Raw genomic sequence first — 18880 nt, forward strand, 5'->3', positions numbered from 1 at the left:
GCTTATGTAAACGCAGTTATTAAAAAAAAATGTAAATTATTAAAGGGATACTACTTAAGTTCGACTATTTACGTATTTTTATGTGCTATAATTTTAAACCAAAATTATCTGAAAATTATTCTAAATAATTTAGTAAAAATAATACTTTTTTCATCTAAGATGCAGATATAGATAATACATATTTGTATATAAAAATAAGATAACGCCAAAATTTCATCTAGATGATGATCTATATAATTTTATTTAGATAACAGCAAACACGGAATACAGGTAAAATTTAACTAATTTTTTTTCCCGTGAATATCTAATAATACTATACAAACGCGACCTATCGATATCGCCCGTGTAAGTATATGCATACATAATTATCGCTCCATCTTTTTTACGTAGCGGAAAGGTCATCCTGTAGCGGGATCAGTGCAATATGTAGCTCGATTGCATAACGATTCGTTGCTATTACCCTTGGAATATTAAATTGATGATTGCTGATTAGCGCGAAATGTATTCCTCGTGCGGGAAAAAATATATAGCAACCAAAGTTAAATTTTAAGTATTCCTGTAGTTAAAATTTAGCATGGTAACTAAATTTCAGATGTGATGTATTACCTAAAAAGTTATAATGGCTAATCATTTTTTCGTCCGGATTTTTTTAAAAGAGTCACCGGTAATTAACGATGGGATTAAATATCTTAAATTAGAATTTGTTCCTTTTGCATCAAACTCTCTTAATTACTTAAAAAAAACCTTCTTCAAATATCTTAAAAAAATGAGCAAAAGCCAGAGTTCGAATACTACTTGTAAAAGATTCGACTCTTTACGATAGAAAATATTTATAAATATTATCTCGAACCTTGCAGACACTTAATCTAAAATTCAAATATATAATTGCTCTAGATTTGATTACTTCGCAAGGACAGTATATATGAAATATTATTTCTTATGAATAATACTCGCATTCTAGAAAATGAAACTTGATTATTAGACTCTCAGATTCAAATTTTTAAATACATATTAAACTCGATTCCATCTCTAATTGCAATATATGCATAAAAGAAAAAATATCCTTCCTTTCAGTCCACTCGTACCACCTTTTTACATATACAAATTGTTGAATTTGTATCCAACGACTACATAAATATTTATCGCTTTTCGATAAGGCGACTGGCATATTTTTTTTCTTTAAAAATAGACATTTGTTCATTTGACAATAGAGACGCGCATGCGACGCGACGTTTTGCGCATATAAAGGCATACTTTGCGGAATGCAATTGCGCGCGAAAGCGCGGCGAATCGAAACTCCGCGAATTCGCGTCGCGAGGCGGCGGCGGCCGCTTTTTGCTCGCTAAAACGCGAAACCGGCCGATCATCATCGAAGGCGACTCCGCGGTTCGAACGCGAACGCGCGTTATCCAGTGCGCGACGTGACGTCGGGGCTGGTCGTTGCGCGCGATGCGCAACGAGAGCGCGAGAAGAGAAGAAGAGATGGATGGACTTCGATGTGCTATCCTCAAAGTGGAAAATTGGAACGCGTAATTACATAATATATACCGGAGGAGATCGCTTCGTCGCGCTCGAACGAAACGCGTGTATATATATATATTATCAGTGTTTGCTGTGTTATCTAAATAAAATTATATGGATGATCGTCTAGAATTTCTAGATGAAATTTTCGCGTCATCTCATCTTTATAACCAGGGTTTGCTGTTATCTAAAGAAAATTGTATAGATGATCATCTAGATGAAACTTTTTGGTGTCATCTTATTTTTATATAGATACAAATATGTATTATCTATATCTGCATCTCAGATGAAAAAAATAGTATCTTTATTAAATTATTTAGAATAATTTTCAGATAATTTTGGTTTAGAATCATAGCACATAAAAATATTTAAATAGTAGAACTTAAGCAGTAAGCGATAGAAATTTATAAATAAAAATATGAATACATATATTTGAGCCGCCATATAATTTTATTTTGTATCTATTTAAAACAAAATCATCTTTATTTTATCTAAGATGAATTTACATTATTTTTATCTCATTTGTATCTAGCTAATTTTAAAATCATCTAAGCACAACACTGTTTACATCTACATCTCAGTTAAAAATTTGTTTTAATTTAACATAATATGGATACATTAAATCGAGACACGAATACTGTATTAATACTTTAACACAAAATAAATGCAAGACTTCACATAATTTAAAATCAATTTTGTGTAAAATTAACATAGTTTTAATGCAAAAATATGTTAATTTTATCATCTCCACTTATGTTATAAAATAAAAAATCATTTTTTTTCTGTGTAAAAGCTAAATCTTGTCACTAAAACAGAACATATTTGTTGTAAAATTTAAAAATGCACATTTTTCAGTCGTTTTAATAATTTAACATTAAAGTTCAGTTAACACAACAGCATGTTAAATTAACACACGAATATGTTAAATATTTAACACAATTTACAAAATTTGCAAAAATATGATTATACATATTTTTATATCCCTTTTATAATTGACATAAGCGGTTTAAAAAATAATATTATCTAAACGAACGCCTTATATAATTTTGCCTTGTATCTAAATATATTCAAAACAAAATCAACTCCACTTTACTCGAGAAGAAAAGATTAATTTACATATATATTTTCATCTCATATTTTTATCCAGCTAATTTTAAAATCCTCTAAGCACAACACTGATATACATATATACATATATATATGCGTGTCACGCGTGAATCCAAGCAGGAATTTCATCGTTCGCGACGCCGTTGCTTGCCAAGGCACGTGAGAGTCTACCAAAGTACACACATATAGGTACGCGTTAAGCCGATGACTCGTAAATAAGCGCGAATAAACGCGACGTGCATATTCGCGGTAAATTTACCCAACGTCACTCTCTCCTTATCGTCGTATCGTATATATATTGGTTCCGCCAATCACCTCCCTCTTCGGCACTATAACGTCATTGTCGTTATTGCGTGTGTTGCTCCTTTTCCGATTCGCGTCATAGTCAGTGTCTCCGGGTTGATTGTGGAACGAAGTTGACCGTCCAGGTGCTCCTCTCGTCGAGAATCTTTCAGAAATAAACGAGATTCGTATAGGTAATAAGGTATTTGTTCCGCGGAACTTCCCGAGGTCTGGCTGTGAAATTTGCTTGGGAATTTGCAAGAAATTCTCTCGTCAGATGACATTCTCGCTCGAGTGATCATGTGATCAAGTGATACGCCTAATTGCAGCGTCCTTGCCACGTGAGAGACCGTGGAACGTGCATAGTTGAACATTTTGTGTTCATTTAATATAATATAGATATGTTAAATAGAGACGCGAATACGGAATTAATATTTTAATATCAAATAAATGCAAAACTTGAAGTAATTTTAAATAAATTTTGTGTAAAATTAAAACATAGTTTTAAAATATGTTAATTTTATCATCACCATTTATATTATAAAATAAAAAATCAACAGTTTTGTCTGTAAATTTTAACAGATAATTTTTCACCAATAAAACAGAACATATTTACTGTGTAAAATTAAAAATGCTATTTTTACATCTTTCATCAGTTGTTTTAATAATTTAACATTTAAGTTCAATTAACATAACAGCAATGTGTTAAATTACCACATAAATATGTTAAATATTTAACACACAAATTTGAACACCAATTTTCCTGTGTAGAATAAACGAGAATCTCGTAGGGAATTTTACTTCTTATATAAGCGAAATTTGCTAGGAATAAGGGATGAACATTTATTGTTGGACGATAAACGAGAGTGAAAATGGAAGAAGTGCAGGGAGGAAATAAAATTGTGCGCGATGTCAAAGTTTGACAAGTGACGAGGAAAGATACGGAAGGTGTCGTCTAAAAGAATAGTCCATCATGCATCACCTGAAGAGAAGTGACGGCGGATTTTAATCACCATTGTCACCTCGTCTAAGAAGAAAATCAGGAAATCAAAAGTCTTTAAGTAGAATAGCAAACATGGATATAAATAAGGACACGCGGTTTCGAGACACGTTTTGCTACACCGTTGTTCGTCGCGATTCGACTTAATGGCGTTTCTCGCAATGGGATCCAGCTAAGAAGGAGATAACCAGAAGAAAGAACAGAGAGAAAGAGAAGAAGCGAAGAAGAGACCCTCGAGAAGAGTCGAGTCGAAGGAGAGGATTCTCTTACCTTTCTATTTACACGCGTCGACGATGAACGAGGTGAGGCACGTTTTGACAGCCCTGAGGTCTCCCTCCAAGAATTTGACCTTGAGCAATGGCACTCCTGGCGTCGCGACGACAACGTGGTACGACGTCCCGGCGCCGATTATCGTGCACTGTCGCGAGTTCCACGAAGAAGCCAGTCACGACGTCGTCGAGAACGGAGAAGAGCCGGAAGTCGGATCCGTAGTCAAGGACACGGAGTCCTTGGAAAAGGACACTCGAGCGAAAGTGACCGGGAGACCCTTATCGATGAACGAGGCGTTGTACCAGAACAAGGAGGCGATCCTGAACGACAAGAATCGGAACCGGAAGAGGCACAGTACCACTTTGGAGCTGAACGCCACCGCGAAGGTGGAGACAGATGCCGATGGAGTGCCCACGATCAGCTTCAGCTTCCTGCGGACCGACGAGAAGGACTTTCACGAGGATGGGGACGAAATCGTGATCCTGGAGGTCGACACGAGCGATCAGACGAAAGATTCAGCGAGTGAGAATCAGCTGTACGACCTACCCAAGAGCGCCCCGAGTCGAGTCTCCTTGGAACGATCGGACGATAAGGAAACGAGCGTCGAGTTCTCGTCGTCGGTGACTCGCCAGGTTCTCTACGACATGCCCGCGGCCAAGGACGCGTCCTTGAACGGAGAGAGGGAGACGATGACGCCATCGAACGTTTCTCTCAACGAGAGGAGCAAACAGCAACGGGACCAGACCAAACGTTCCACCAGGTCGCTCAAGTCCGGTCGCAGAAGCTACGGCGCGTCCGATAGCGACGGCTACGACGCCGGAATAGCGTCCATGTCGGGATCCTATTCGGATCCCGAATGTCCGAATGAGGAGGGCTCGGTGAGCGGTGGTTCCGCTCGCAGCAGGCGGATGAAGCTGCAGAAGCGAAGACTGGGCAAAGCCTGGGGCAGGATGCGCAGCTGGCTGCGAGAGGAGAAAATCAGGATCGGCGAGGTTGTCAACAGGCACGCGCGGTTGCAGGCTGTCGGTGCTCTGAATCCCGAGGTAGCGTCGCAAAAAAAAAAATTGCTCAATTAACAACACTTTCAATAGGGTTGTTAATTTAATAAAAATTAAAATAGGTACCCGGTTTATTAGATTTTATTATAAAAATATAATAAAAATTCCGTACAATCAGATGTGAAAAGAGCAATTTTGTATTTTTTGTAGCTATTATAAAAGAATTTTTGTCATACATTGAAAACACCCGGGTATCTACACAGGATGAAAAATTATGAATTGGCAGAAGGGTTAATAAAGATTAGTTAAAATAGACAGACATATGAAATAATTTGGATAGAAAATTTGAAATTTATTTGATTTCTATTCTTGAAGACAATATTATACAACTTTTGTAACATAAAATTCCTCCTCTCGACTTTCTACTTTTGTATTCTTGTGCTTTTGTATTCCGGTGTTTTTGTATTCTTGATGTCTTTGACCTCCATATTTAGCACTTTCTCTCTTTTTCTATTACTTTACATTAGGCCGTGCATGTATAGAATATAAATAAAAATTGTACATTAAAAGGATATTTTTTATGCCGTGTATGTTTCATCGGAATAGAAAAACTGGCCCAGAATACGAAAGTAGACAAAAATTTATAATCGACGTCATTTATGGAAATTAGTTAAATCCTTTTTAAAAATTCATTTATAATTTCCTTAAGTCGGTCAATTTTAACTAATGTTTATGACGATATTTGACATGTATATTACATATGTATATGAGCGGGATGAGTTTATAATTTGAGGAGAAGTTAAGTATACACGACCTCGACGTATGAAGTGGACCCTCGCAAATTACGGATTTATTCCGCTTTCACTCTGATTCGTTGCTTCGTTGCTCGAGGATTTTACAATTGGCCGTAATAGATGGTCAACGTAACGAATGTTGAGCTAAGCAACATAATATGGGTTTCGAATATCACGATTTCCTCGATTCACGATTCCTCGATTCACGGAAAGCGAGGAAAAATTACAGTTCGATAGTTGCAAAGAAATCAAGAGAAACTCATTTCTTGTAGTTTGCTCAACGTAATTTTAGTCACAAATATTCTGTCGCAATTTTGAGAAATTTCTAAGATTAAAGTTGTAATAATAGGAAGGTTTTTGAAGTTTATTAGCTGTATAAGTCTTGAAAAAAAAATTATTAGTCTCTCTAGTCAAAATTAATAAATTAAAACTCTTTCAATCATAAAAAAATTTATATTGCGGAGAAATTCATGTTTTTAATTGTATAATTATTTTAATTAATATTTATAATAATATATTCAATATAATTGTAATTAATTATATTATTTAATTAGTATTTAATTATTTCTTAATTTATAATTAAGCAGATTTTGTGATTAAATACTGAATCTTGTAAAAGAAGGATAAATTAATTTTTTCATTACTGATTCACATAAAGAATTTATATAAAATAGTTTTTCTGATAACTTTAGTCTGAAATTTTTCAAGATTTCCAGAAACGATTACTTTCTTTCTCCTTGGGTTTGGGGAAAAAATATTATAATTTTTCCACCTTTCATCGAGAAAAATGTATATTCTCGCGAAGGTGCGAGATGACACTACGCGGACATCCAAGAGCAAACAACGCGGTTTCTACGATCTGACACGGGCGCGCACCCAGGAGTCCGGGTCGATCACCAGGGTGGAAGAATTCGGATTGTCGTCGGTGTCGGAGGAGGCGAACGTCTCCGACGAGGAGAGACCGACGTCGTTCGACCGCGGGAATTTGAAGAGGAAGACGGCGAGCTCGGACGACATCTTGGAGAACAGCAGGACGAGGTTGCAGCTTCCGGTGTCCTTCAGCGTGGACAAGCTCTGCTCGAACGATCTGGAGAACGACCCGGGGACGAGAACGTCGTCGTCGACCACGCCGACGACGCCGACGACGACGATGACGACGACGGCGCCGACGGAGATCAGCTGCGAGACGTCGAGGGACGCTGGGAAAGGTGGCCTGATTAAGAGGAGAATGCTCGGGTCAATCAGAGGGTTAATGGCCTCCACTCATCTGCTGCAAACCTACGAGATCGAGGAGGTACCTATTCTTTGCGCTCTCGGAGCCTCCTTATAGTGTGTTTGCTGTTATCTAAATGAAATTATATGGGTGATTATCTAGATGAAATTTTGGCGCCATCTTATTTTTATATGGAAATATAAAAATATGTTTATATCAAAATTTTTTATATAAACAAAATTTAATTAAATTTCTTTCTATAAAAATATCTTTTAAAAATATTTTTAAAAATAATTTAAAGATATTTTTTAAAAAATATCTTTTAAAAATATCGTTTTATCTATAACATCTTAGATGAAAAAAAGTGTTCTTTGTTTATTAAATTATCTATAATAATGCTTAGATAATTTGGTTTAGAGTCATAGCACATAAAGATACTTAAATAATAAAGCTTAAGCAATATAAGCGATAAAAATTATAAATAAAAATATGAATATATTTTTATATACCTTTTATAATTTATATTTTTTTAATATAATTGTGTTTATATACGCAGTTTTAAAAATAATATCTATTATCTGGAAATTATCTAGATGAGTCGCTATATATATAATTTTATCTTGTATCTATTCAAAACAAAATCATCTCCATCTGAGATAAATTTACATATTTTATTCCATCTTTATCTAGCTAATTTTAAAATTATCCAAGCACAACACTGCTCGTTACTTTTCTTTCCTACCTTATTTCGTTGCTCGATGACAGACGTGACGTGTGTTTGCGCAGTTGTGCGCACATTCATTCGCATTGCGATCGAACGTGATGCGCATTCTTTTCAAGTTAGAAAGAGAGAGAGAAAGAAAATAAGTGAGAACAAAGATACACTGAACAAAATTGTTAACTTCACTAAGTCTTTTAACTAAATTACTATTTTGTTAATTGAACATATATTAGTATTTAAATCAAATATTCATTTTGTTATATTTTATTTCAACATTTTTATGTGTTCAATTCATAAAATATAATATTTAGTTGAAAGATTTAGTCGAGTTAATAATTTTTTTTTTCAGTGTAGATTCGAAGTTCGAGTGGAATTATAAAGCAAAGTTTTCTCGGTTGTATTCGTCATTGTAATTTGAATAATTCAAAGTTCAATTAAAATCAATAATGATGAAAGAGGCTATGTAATTTATTTGCAAATTTTTTTAATAGTGAAATAGTACATGGAATATTATGAGAATTTGATAACAATTTTATATGTATTTACAACTAAAAAAAATTATTAACTTGACTAAATCGTTTAACTAAATAATATATTGTTAATTGAACATATAAAAATATTTAAATTAAATATAATATATTAAATTTAACAAAGCGTATATTTGACTTAAATAATAATATATGTTTAAACGACAAAATAGTAATTTACTTGAAAGGTTTAGTCAAGTTAACAATTTTTTTCAGTGTATTTATACTTATCTAAAAAAATCTTTTATATTTTAATTATATATATTTTATTAATATATATTATTAAATATATATATATATTTTTTAATGTTGAACAATTTGTCGAACTATGTTCTATGAATTGCTCTTTGAATATCTTTCGCTACATCATTAATTAAATATTCTATTTCGCGATTGTCCTTGTCAAGTAGACCACATATGTGTGTAGGAGCTGTTAGAAGTCGCGTTCGTAATGAATGAGGCCGAGTTTTACGATTCATTGAATGAGCTTTACAGTTCATGTAGGTTAATATCGACATCATTAAAAACCGTGTCGTAAGATGAAGGGACTTTGCTCGAAGGATTTTAATGAAAGCCGGTAACAATTTTCGCGATATAGCTAATTCTAAACTGTAGAGGAAAGGTGAATATAAAAGAAAAAATGTATAAGAGAGATGTATTTAAAATTTGTTATTTATTTATTATATATATTATATACATATCTATTTTATATATGTATATAATTATATACGCGTTTTTTTTGCTTGAACAATTTTAAATTTTGTATGTCTCTATGATTTACGTGCATCAAATGCACTTACAAACAACGAATCTGACACTCGAATGAAATATCATGCTCAAGAATTCGTGACTCATTCATCAATATTGAATGACATTTTACGGCCTCCGCATATCTATTACGCATATCTATTACTGATTCTTCTTAATAAACTCATTTCATTCTTAACTTCTGAACAAGAAAGATACGCAAAACTATCTTGATAAATTATCGAGTGAAAATTAAGTGTTGAATAGTTTCTGAAAAAATGCGCTGTCAGATATAATTAAAATAGTTTATTTTATTATTCGCAAATTAAAAAAAAAATACATCTTCGTAAATCGTAATTTTATAAATTTTTTGTTTTCATTAAAAGCGTTTATTATTCGTCCGGAATATTTTTTAGAGCTATTTAATCGAAAAAGATTTTTCACTATGGATTTTTATCGCCATTCTGCAATACTCTCGTCGACTGGTTGTCTACACAAAATTATTGCGTTTCCACAGATATTTTATAGCAGACACAAACCAGGTAGCCATTTCGACGAGACTTTACGAGATGCGCGCGCGATAAATAAGCGACACTCGTGTAGTTAGAAACTAAATTCCCGTGTGCTTTTTTTCGCTCGATGACATTTTTCGCGCCGGAATATCGCTTTCACTATTACAGCATTTTCTGACGCGTTTAGAATGCTTTTTGTCGATTTATTAAAGGTCACACGTTATGTCATTCGAATGTGAATCTGTCATAAAATTTTCAGCTTCTTCCCCTTTTTGAAGACATCCATCATTGCTGATTATTCTTGATGATGAATTAAAACTTCGACGAATATTAACATATAGATTTCGCACTTTCGGTTTCTTCAAAATTGTTCCGATAAAAGTTTGCAAAAATATCGATCTCCGCTGATTATTTTTAATAAACTAAAATTTCTTTGACGAGTATTAATATGTAGATCTCGCACTTTCAATTTATTTAAAATTGTTCCGATAAAAATTCGCAAAGAAGGAAGACTTCGGACGAATTTAGTGAGAAATGAATTTGAAATTATTATCGATAGAGATGTCGATATTATTTTCGATAGAGAACGTCCGCATTTTCTTTAGAGAGCTACACGCAGTTCTGAAAGGAAGAAAAAATATATAAAATCTGACAGATAGGAATCTTGAAAGAGATGCGCGGAGAGAGTGGTTCGAAAATTTCGCGATCTTTAATTAATAAGTTACAAATGTATAATTAATACACGGGGGCCCGGGACGACAGCGAAGATATATCGCTTTCCCGGTTCGCATCCGCTTTCCCCGAGTCGAAATTTTACAAGAGAGACCGCGCTCGAGTGTCCGATCGAGAGATTTATCGACTGTCCGGGAGAAATGGCGCCAAGCCAGACATATCTATGTACATACACACACGAGTCATGCTTCAAAGCATCGGCAAGAGCAAAGCATGGAAAGTGTGGGAAAGTTGCCCGGAGAAAATAGTCGACTTTGTTTCGCGCATACAGACACACTTATCATAGAGACACATATGTAGATATACGTGACAGTTGACCGCTTTCGATGTGTCTCTTTCTGTACTCTGAAAAAAATTCATTTAATTCTTATAAGTACCCATGCAGCACAACATATTTTGAAAAGATTTTAAAAATATTTCTTAAAAGATAAAATAATTCTCGAAAATATTTTTGAATATAAATTTAAATTAATATTTCAAAAATATATGTACCAAATATTTAAGAAAATATTATCTAAGCGGTAAAGAACATTTTTAAAAATATTTTTCAATGTTTTTTAAAATATTCTAAAAAATGTTATTACAAACAATTTTGAAATTATTTAAAAATATTCGCAAAACTATTTTAAAATGTTTTATGCAACATTTTATAGAAATATTTAGAAATATTTTTTGAAAACATTTATAATATTTTGTGCTATATGGGTATTTATTTCAATATTGCGAAATGAATCATTTATTTAAAACTAATAATATTTATTTGATATGGAAAATATTTATTTGATATAAGAAATCCTTTTCAAAACAAATAAATATTTATTTGTTTCAAATAAATTATTTATTCGGCAGTATTGAACTAAATGTGTATTAATTTAGTAATTTTTTTCAGTGTACTTTTATCATTTTTTAGTATTTGCTGTTATCTAAGTAAAATTATATAGATGAGCATCTAGATGAAATTTTGGCGTCATCTGATCTTTACGTAGATAATGAAAATATGTATTAGTTACATATCTGCATCTTAGATAAAAATGTGTTATCTTCACGAAATTATCTAGAATAATGTTCAGATAATTTGGTTTAGAATCATAGCACATCAAAATACTGAAGTATTTTTATTAAATAGTATGTAGAACTTAAGCAGTATGCGATATTATAAAAATTTACCAATAAAAATATGAATATATTTTATATATTCCTATATTATAATAAAATCATTATAATATATGAATATATATTTTTTTATAACTATGTTTACATAAAAAAGTAAGCGATCTTCAAAATAATAATATCTAGAAATTATATATCCAGATGAGAATCGCCATTAAATTTTATCTTTTATCTATTAGATATATTTAAAAGAAAATCATCTTTAGCTGACTAATTTAAAAATCATCTAAGCACAACACTATGGTACAAGTGCAAGCGTGCTTAGAAAGACCCCGTGGCCCTGGAGAACGGAAAAGATTGCGCGCTGCACCTTGACTGCAGTTGCATTCGACCGCGGATGCATCGATATAGCGTGGGGGTCACATCGCGAGTTTCTCCGTCGTTCATTTTATACGTGACGTATAAATTCGTCAAGGACGTGAAACATCGTAAATGGAATCGTGTACATCGCTTTTGTCGAAGAGTATAGAACAGACAGATGAGAGTGACACGGTTATTATGTTTTTTATATTTAATGATGCTTTTATAATCGGACAATTTCAAGTGGTAGAAAATTTGTACCACATTTGACAAATCAAAATAATATAATAATTCTGTCTTGAATTTTATTTTCTTAAATCAAATTATTTTTTATTTTATTTAATTTTTTTAGAAATATGAGTATAAAAGGTTTATATAATGCATATCCATTTTTATTTATTAAATTTCTTATACTGGAGTAAAACACATTTTTTTAGGAAAATATTTTCAAAAAATTAAATCAATTACTGTCACACGATCGTTAATTGTCTAATCGATATGTCAAGTATATTTTGTATTTGATAAACTCTGCTCTACCCACGATTTCCGTATTTTTGGAAATTTTAAAAATTGTTGCAAAAAAAAAAAAAGAAATCACTATTATAATCGTATCACATAAAATGCATTCTCACCTGTGCAATTTTCCAATTAATTGACGCGACAATTTGAATGGAAAAGCGAGAGGAGAATACGTGAAGAGGAATGACGAGGAAGAAAAGAGGGAGAAAATTTCTATTCATTGTCAGATATATGTACATTTATACATTTCGCTAACGTGTGCGAAATTAAGCGCACGTTGGAAAGTGCATTAAAGTGCGGCGAATGAAAGACAGGCGGGCGTCTGTCTTCGCGACCTCCGCGATTTCTCCGCGAGAAGGCTAAACGTGGAGGAAGTATTGCCGGTAAAAGGGAAAGGAGAGATAGAGAGAGAATAGAACGATTCTCGTTAAATATTCCGACGGTGTGCAGTTTGCGAACAAGTCTCTCGGAACGCATGCACGCCCATCGTTATTCATACGATCTCTCGCTCTCGTAACGAGTATAATCGCTCTTGTGTTCGCGCGTTTGTGAGAAAATGCACGTAGACGATATATACTATATGAAAAGAAATAATTACCGTATTTAGAAATACAATATATTTTCAGCGGATGCAAGCGCGAGCGTTTTCATTCGATTTTCCTTTCTATTTTCCACATTTTCTTGCAGTTTTTCACTTTTCATCTAAATTACAAACTATGTTATATATAATATAATATATAATATTATATAAAATATTATATATAATATAATATAAAATATAATATAATATGTAATATAAAATATTAAATATATAAAATATTATTTATTATTAGCGTTATTTATCATAGATTTGGTGACCGTCCATTTTTTTTAATTTCAAATAGTTATCCTTTAGATTCATACATTTTTCCAAAACTTAATTTTGTCCTTTATTTTTAAAATGTTGTCCTTTATATACAATGTTGTTCTTAATTTTTTTATTTAGTGTTTTTATATCTAATGTCGTAATATATTAACATGAAAATTAGTATGAAAACAACGGAACTTCTCTTATCCTACTTAAGAAACCAAGGATTTGTTTCAACATAATCGCATTAATTTTCAACTGGGCGGGAAGATTTCATTTTTATATATATAGATGTCGAATTTCTTTTAATAAAGATTAAATTATTTTTCGTCGTTGATTATATCTAAAATCCAACTAGTACAATTGCCTCGCATTAAATGAATTGACACGGATAGCGACATGTGTTTTTTTTTCATATCTAATTAGGACGTAATTTGACGAGCTATAATAGTCCTTTGCGAAACACAAAGAAACCACTCCTCGTTGCGATGAAAGTTTCTTTGTTGTAGCGATAAATGTAGATGAACTCTCGCCGATACGATGGGATAAAAGGGAAGTCCCATTCGGGAAGTTCGCACGCGTTGTGTCACATTAGCGAAGGATGTGTGCAGACTCATCCGTATTTAAGCGATACATATGTACTCGTTAAAAGCGAGCCTGGCTTTTTACACAAAACTGGACTTGTGTACTGATTCGTCCAAAACAAGTATAATTATAAATTAATAATAAATTAATACAATTGTCGCTCGTATATTGAAAACAAAGTGATAAATATAAGGCCAACTTATCGAGCTGAATATTCGAGATGTTCAGTCAACTACCATTTATTACATGTATAAATTATAAAACTACAGTCATTATATTAAAACTAACGCAAATTACAATCATTCTATAAACGTTTCGACCGCACGCGGTCTTCTTCAGTATAATTATTGAAATATAAATTCTTACAATTCACATAATATCGAAATTTAATTATAGTTATTCAGAATCAAGAGTTTTTGAGTAATTAACGCGTGTTTCAATCCGTCCTGTCCAACAATGTTCGCCTCGATATGATCCCTGATTTGTTCAGATCTCGGATAGTTTCATCGTTAATATGCGAGAAATTAACCCGTTCCGTAGGCGCTGCGATTTATAAAAAATTACCGATCAACGCATGTCCAAATTATAATATGTATCCCCTACAATTGGTAGTATGCTTACCTATCATCGTTCTTCTTGATAATTTTGCTACTTATTAACAGTTATTAAGGATGACACATAACAAACCAACAATACAGAAAGACAGCTCATTTTAAACTCTACTTGATCGGAGAGCGTGCGTGTTTATATATGAACTAATATCTATGTTTTACTCGTTAATGTCCTATTTGTCCTATTATTATTTCTTGTTCGCTAATATATCCAAAATATCAAAATACGACTCGCTAAGTAACTCAGTATCTTTGTATTAAATTTAGTCCATTTTTTGTTCTTGATATGTAGCAGCTCAGAATGAGGTCTTTTATAATAATTATTTGTCGTTGTCCATGATTCTTAACATTGTCCCAATTTAAAGTATGATGTTCATTTATTATGTGTCAGAAATGTACTGAATGTTTCGTGTGAGTCCAACCTAATCAGTTATTTTTATGTTCTTTATTCGCGTCTGCAATGCCTCTTTGTTTGGGGCCTACATAGAGATAATATAATTAGAAATAAATATATAAGTATATTATTTTATATTATATAATTGCATATTTTAGACACTATTATATAGATATTCTCTTCTATTATCTTATCCTTATATTATATCTATATTATTTGTATCTTATATTAAATATCTTTTTATATTTTATATTATATTATAATATATATATATATATATTATATTATTTTTTATTATATTACAATTATTCTTAATATTGAGAGTCGATAAAAATATTTCTCATTTGATTATTTTTTATATTATATTATATATTATATATTATATAATATTTTATATAATATTATATTATATTAGGTATATATTTTTATTATATTATATTTATATTATATTATATTATATATTTAATATTTTATATTATATATTATATAATATTATATAAAATATTATATATAATATACAATATATAATAAAAAATATGAATTAATAACTAATAAAATGTCTTATCTGGATGAGAATGTAATGAGTTGCGATAAGAGCATTGGTTTGATGTAGCTGATAATTAATATGATAACGAATATTGATATATTTCGAGAGAGTACTACATTACCTTGTACGCGAATTCGCGCTCTGTATAATAGATTCAATGGTCATCGACTGGTCGTTGACTGGCAGCGGCGCACCTGTCCTATTGAAATGAATGGCAATAAACCACCTGTTGCAAGCGCACGCCCGTTCGCCGTCATCGACGCACCGTGAACAGACGTATATCGATTAACCTTTCGAATCCCCTCCGCGAATTGATAATAATCGCCGATTTATTTCGACCGTTATATACACTCGCGAAACTATTCGCGATACTTGTCATATTTACGGTCCGATTAAACAACTACAGAATCATTCACGCGAGAAATCTCCATCAAGAATTTTTATTTCGAGTTGTTATCCAGGATGACGGCGCGATTTCATTGTTTCGTAGCTCCTATAAAATTGCAGCGGAGCGCAGCAGAATTCCAAAGGCCACTTTATTTATTGACAATGTATTTTTTTTGATTCGTGACAAGGATCTGGAGAGAATTTTATTTAGAATTTTATATGTTGTGTAACGTATTAAAAAACTTTCTATAAGCACAATATACATTCTCTTAAATCAGCGAAAGTATTATTGATTAAAATAGCGGCACAAAATTTCATTGAAGATTAAATAAATTAATAAATATATACATATATAATTTGTATACATGGTATATAATTTATATAATTATTATATATTGTATATATTTATTTTTGAGCTTTAATGAAATTTTATATATATGAAGGAAATTCTAAAATGTTCATTTCGTCGATATTTCTGAATATTTTATTTATATACACAAATGGGGAGCAAAGCACGCGTTTTTTTACTTGATTTCTACATAAATGACATGCAATCTAACACGCAAAGAACGTTGTTTGCACGAGTAATTCATTGAGTGTATTCCACGCGGAATTACATGCTAATACAGAGAACGAAGATTAACTTAATATAGCATGGTTAAAAGGCGAATCTACCATCGATTACGCATTTAATTACTGCACTGATACTTGTCGACGAATGTTCTAACGAAGGCTATCAAGTTTGGATTCGATTATACGATCTCTAATCGTTGCGTAAAAGAGATGGCGAATTTGTCTCTAATTTCCGTGACATATTTTATTAATTCGATTGCAAACTTTCGCCTCGCGTATCTCGATTATATATATATATATACATATATGCATATAAATATCTCGCATAAATTAATTTTAATTGATAAACTAAGTTGAAACGATTTTTCACCGCGAATTATAATTATCAGCGTTCAGGACACGCTCGATAATAAATCTGATCTGAAGTCTCTTTCAACCGCGAATATTTCAGCTACTGTTTGACTGAGATAGATCGCGTATGCAATTCTTTTCTTATGCAGATGCAATCACGATTACGTTAACGTCGCCGCGAGATACTGACATAGTATATATAATAGTTATATAGAGTCCACTTTCGGTAAAATTTAGACCGAAACCGTAGAAAGTTGCTCTGCCATTCATTACAAATAGACCATGTCCACCATGAACACGCCCTCCATCGATTATGATTTTTTTATTTTATGCAATAAACGACCGCGTAATTTCTACCGTGACGTTTGTCAAAAGAATAATTTCGCGTAATCCTTATTAATGAACGAAAGACTTGGTAAACGTCAACGTGTACGATGAGTAATTGTTATTAATTCAGGTGTCTGTCAAAGTCATACACGATAATATTTGACAATTACCGTGAAAATTACGAATGTGTTTATAGAAATTTAAATGATTCATTCTATGTATAAAAGCCTTTCCTTTCCGCGCGCAGATAAAAAGATAATCATTCACGATTCATGGAGAAGATTATCGTTCGGAGATATCTCGCGTTTCATTTATCAAACACGAGTTATCAGATTGGGAATCTTGTTGCTGATTATTAGAATTGATATCGAGAATCGATATCAATTCTAATAATGATCATCCGGAATTATTGATAACAAAAGTGTGTTCGGCAAATAAAAAAAATATTTTTCTCAATTTGCTTAGATATTTTTAAATCAATCAAACTTAATCGCGATTGTGTAAATATTTTTAGAGATGCGTCTTTTTCAACCGATGACGTTTCTCTCTATTTTTCTTGGACATTCCCCTGATAACAAAGTTTACCTAAAAGATCATATGTAAATATTTGCTGCAAAAGAAACATTTACTGAATCAACACGTTAAAATTTTATTTTATTATTATATACTCTATTATATGAGGAAATTATTTTATATATATTTATATTATTTATATCTTATTTATATCTTATTTATATATTATTTACATATTATATTATTTATATAGATGCATATATGCACCTATATAAACATATATCATTTGCTTTCGCAATTCCAAGTTGTTTTCGATCTTTTACGACTTACAATTAGTTTATAAAATATGACGAAAGAAAAAAGAGTGTCGATAATAAAACGCATAAATTGTCCACGTATACAGGCTCTCTTATTGACGATAAAAATAGTTGAAACGCAAAAGGTCCAGATTACGATGCTTGAAAGCACATTCGTGAGATTTCTCGATTATTCTCGAAGAGAGGAGATGATGCGTATCGATATATTGCGTTGCACGCAACGCTCGAAAACTCGAAACCGCAGAAAGTGTCGTAACACAGATATCTGAATTTTATTCTTCTCGATCCCATCAAGTGTTCCCGCGACTTTAACTCTTACGTAACTTCGCGCGCGCGAGACGGAAATGTAAAATATCTCGCCGTCAGCAGCTACATTCCGATATTACATAATTCGATATTACGAAGGCGCGATGATCGAATGTCGAGTTTGCGGCGAGGAAATCCACCCCTTTTTCCCACCCACAGAAATATTTGCGAAATAGAAAATTATACGTACAATCTGTACAAGGTTGGGCAGAAACAAAATATTTAAATACAAGATACAAGATACTGTTTGCCATGTTTAATATCTAAACATTTTTCAAAAATACACGCAATAAGTGTTTCTGTCAAAGCATTTTTTTTTATGAAGTAAAAATTCCTTAAAATAAAATTCAATAATTGAAAAATTTAAAACATCGATAGTCATTTAAATAAAGTCTCTCTTCCTAAATAAACAAGATACTGTTTGATATATATTTTAATACTATTGAAATACTTTGATTTCGAAATATATTTAAACACTAATTATATTTAAATACATTTATAAATACTTTTAAATACAATTATTTTTTTAATTTTCTGATTATATACTATATACTTAATATTAAAGTAATTATAAAAAGATTATCTACTATTATTTAAAAAATGAAATTTAGATTACATAGTAGATGATTTTATTGTAATTACTTTAATATTAAGTATAATAGTCTCACGGTAGAATTATATAAAAATAATATCGAAAGTAAGTTAATTT

At 31.9% G+C, this 18880-nt stretch overlaps 1 protein-coding gene across 9 annotated transcripts in view; it reads left to right on the plus strand.

Annotated features, from left to right (window-relative positions):
• Positions 1-18880, plus strand: part of Nost (Nostrin) — a 30551-nt gene that overhangs the window by 2405 nt on the left and 9266 nt on the right. For 5 of the 9 annotated variants that reach the window (XM_085486755.1, XM_085486825.1, XM_085486690.1 and 2 more), the window contains exons 2-3: positions 3682-5223; positions 6778-7266. In XM_085486755.1, coding sequence (XP_085342881.1) covers positions 4204-5223; positions 6778-7266 — 1509 coding nt within the window. In that variant the 5' untranslated portion in view covers positions 3682-4203. Of the gene's footprint in view, positions 1-211; positions 1530-2520; positions 2818-3013; positions 3105-3403; positions 5224-6777; positions 7267-18880 lie in introns of those variants that run through there. The other 4 variants (XM_085486723.1, XM_085486649.1, XM_085486665.1 and 1 more) reach the window with 4 other exon arrangements.

The sequence above is a fragment of the Nylanderia fulva genome, unplaced genomic scaffold, assembly GCF_048542155.1.
Source record: "Nylanderia fulva isolate GAGA-0341 unplaced genomic scaffold, ASM4854215v1 Scaffold1, whole genome shotgun sequence".
Taxonomy (NCBI): Eukaryota; Metazoa; Arthropoda; class Insecta; order Hymenoptera; family Formicidae; genus Nylanderia; species Nylanderia fulva.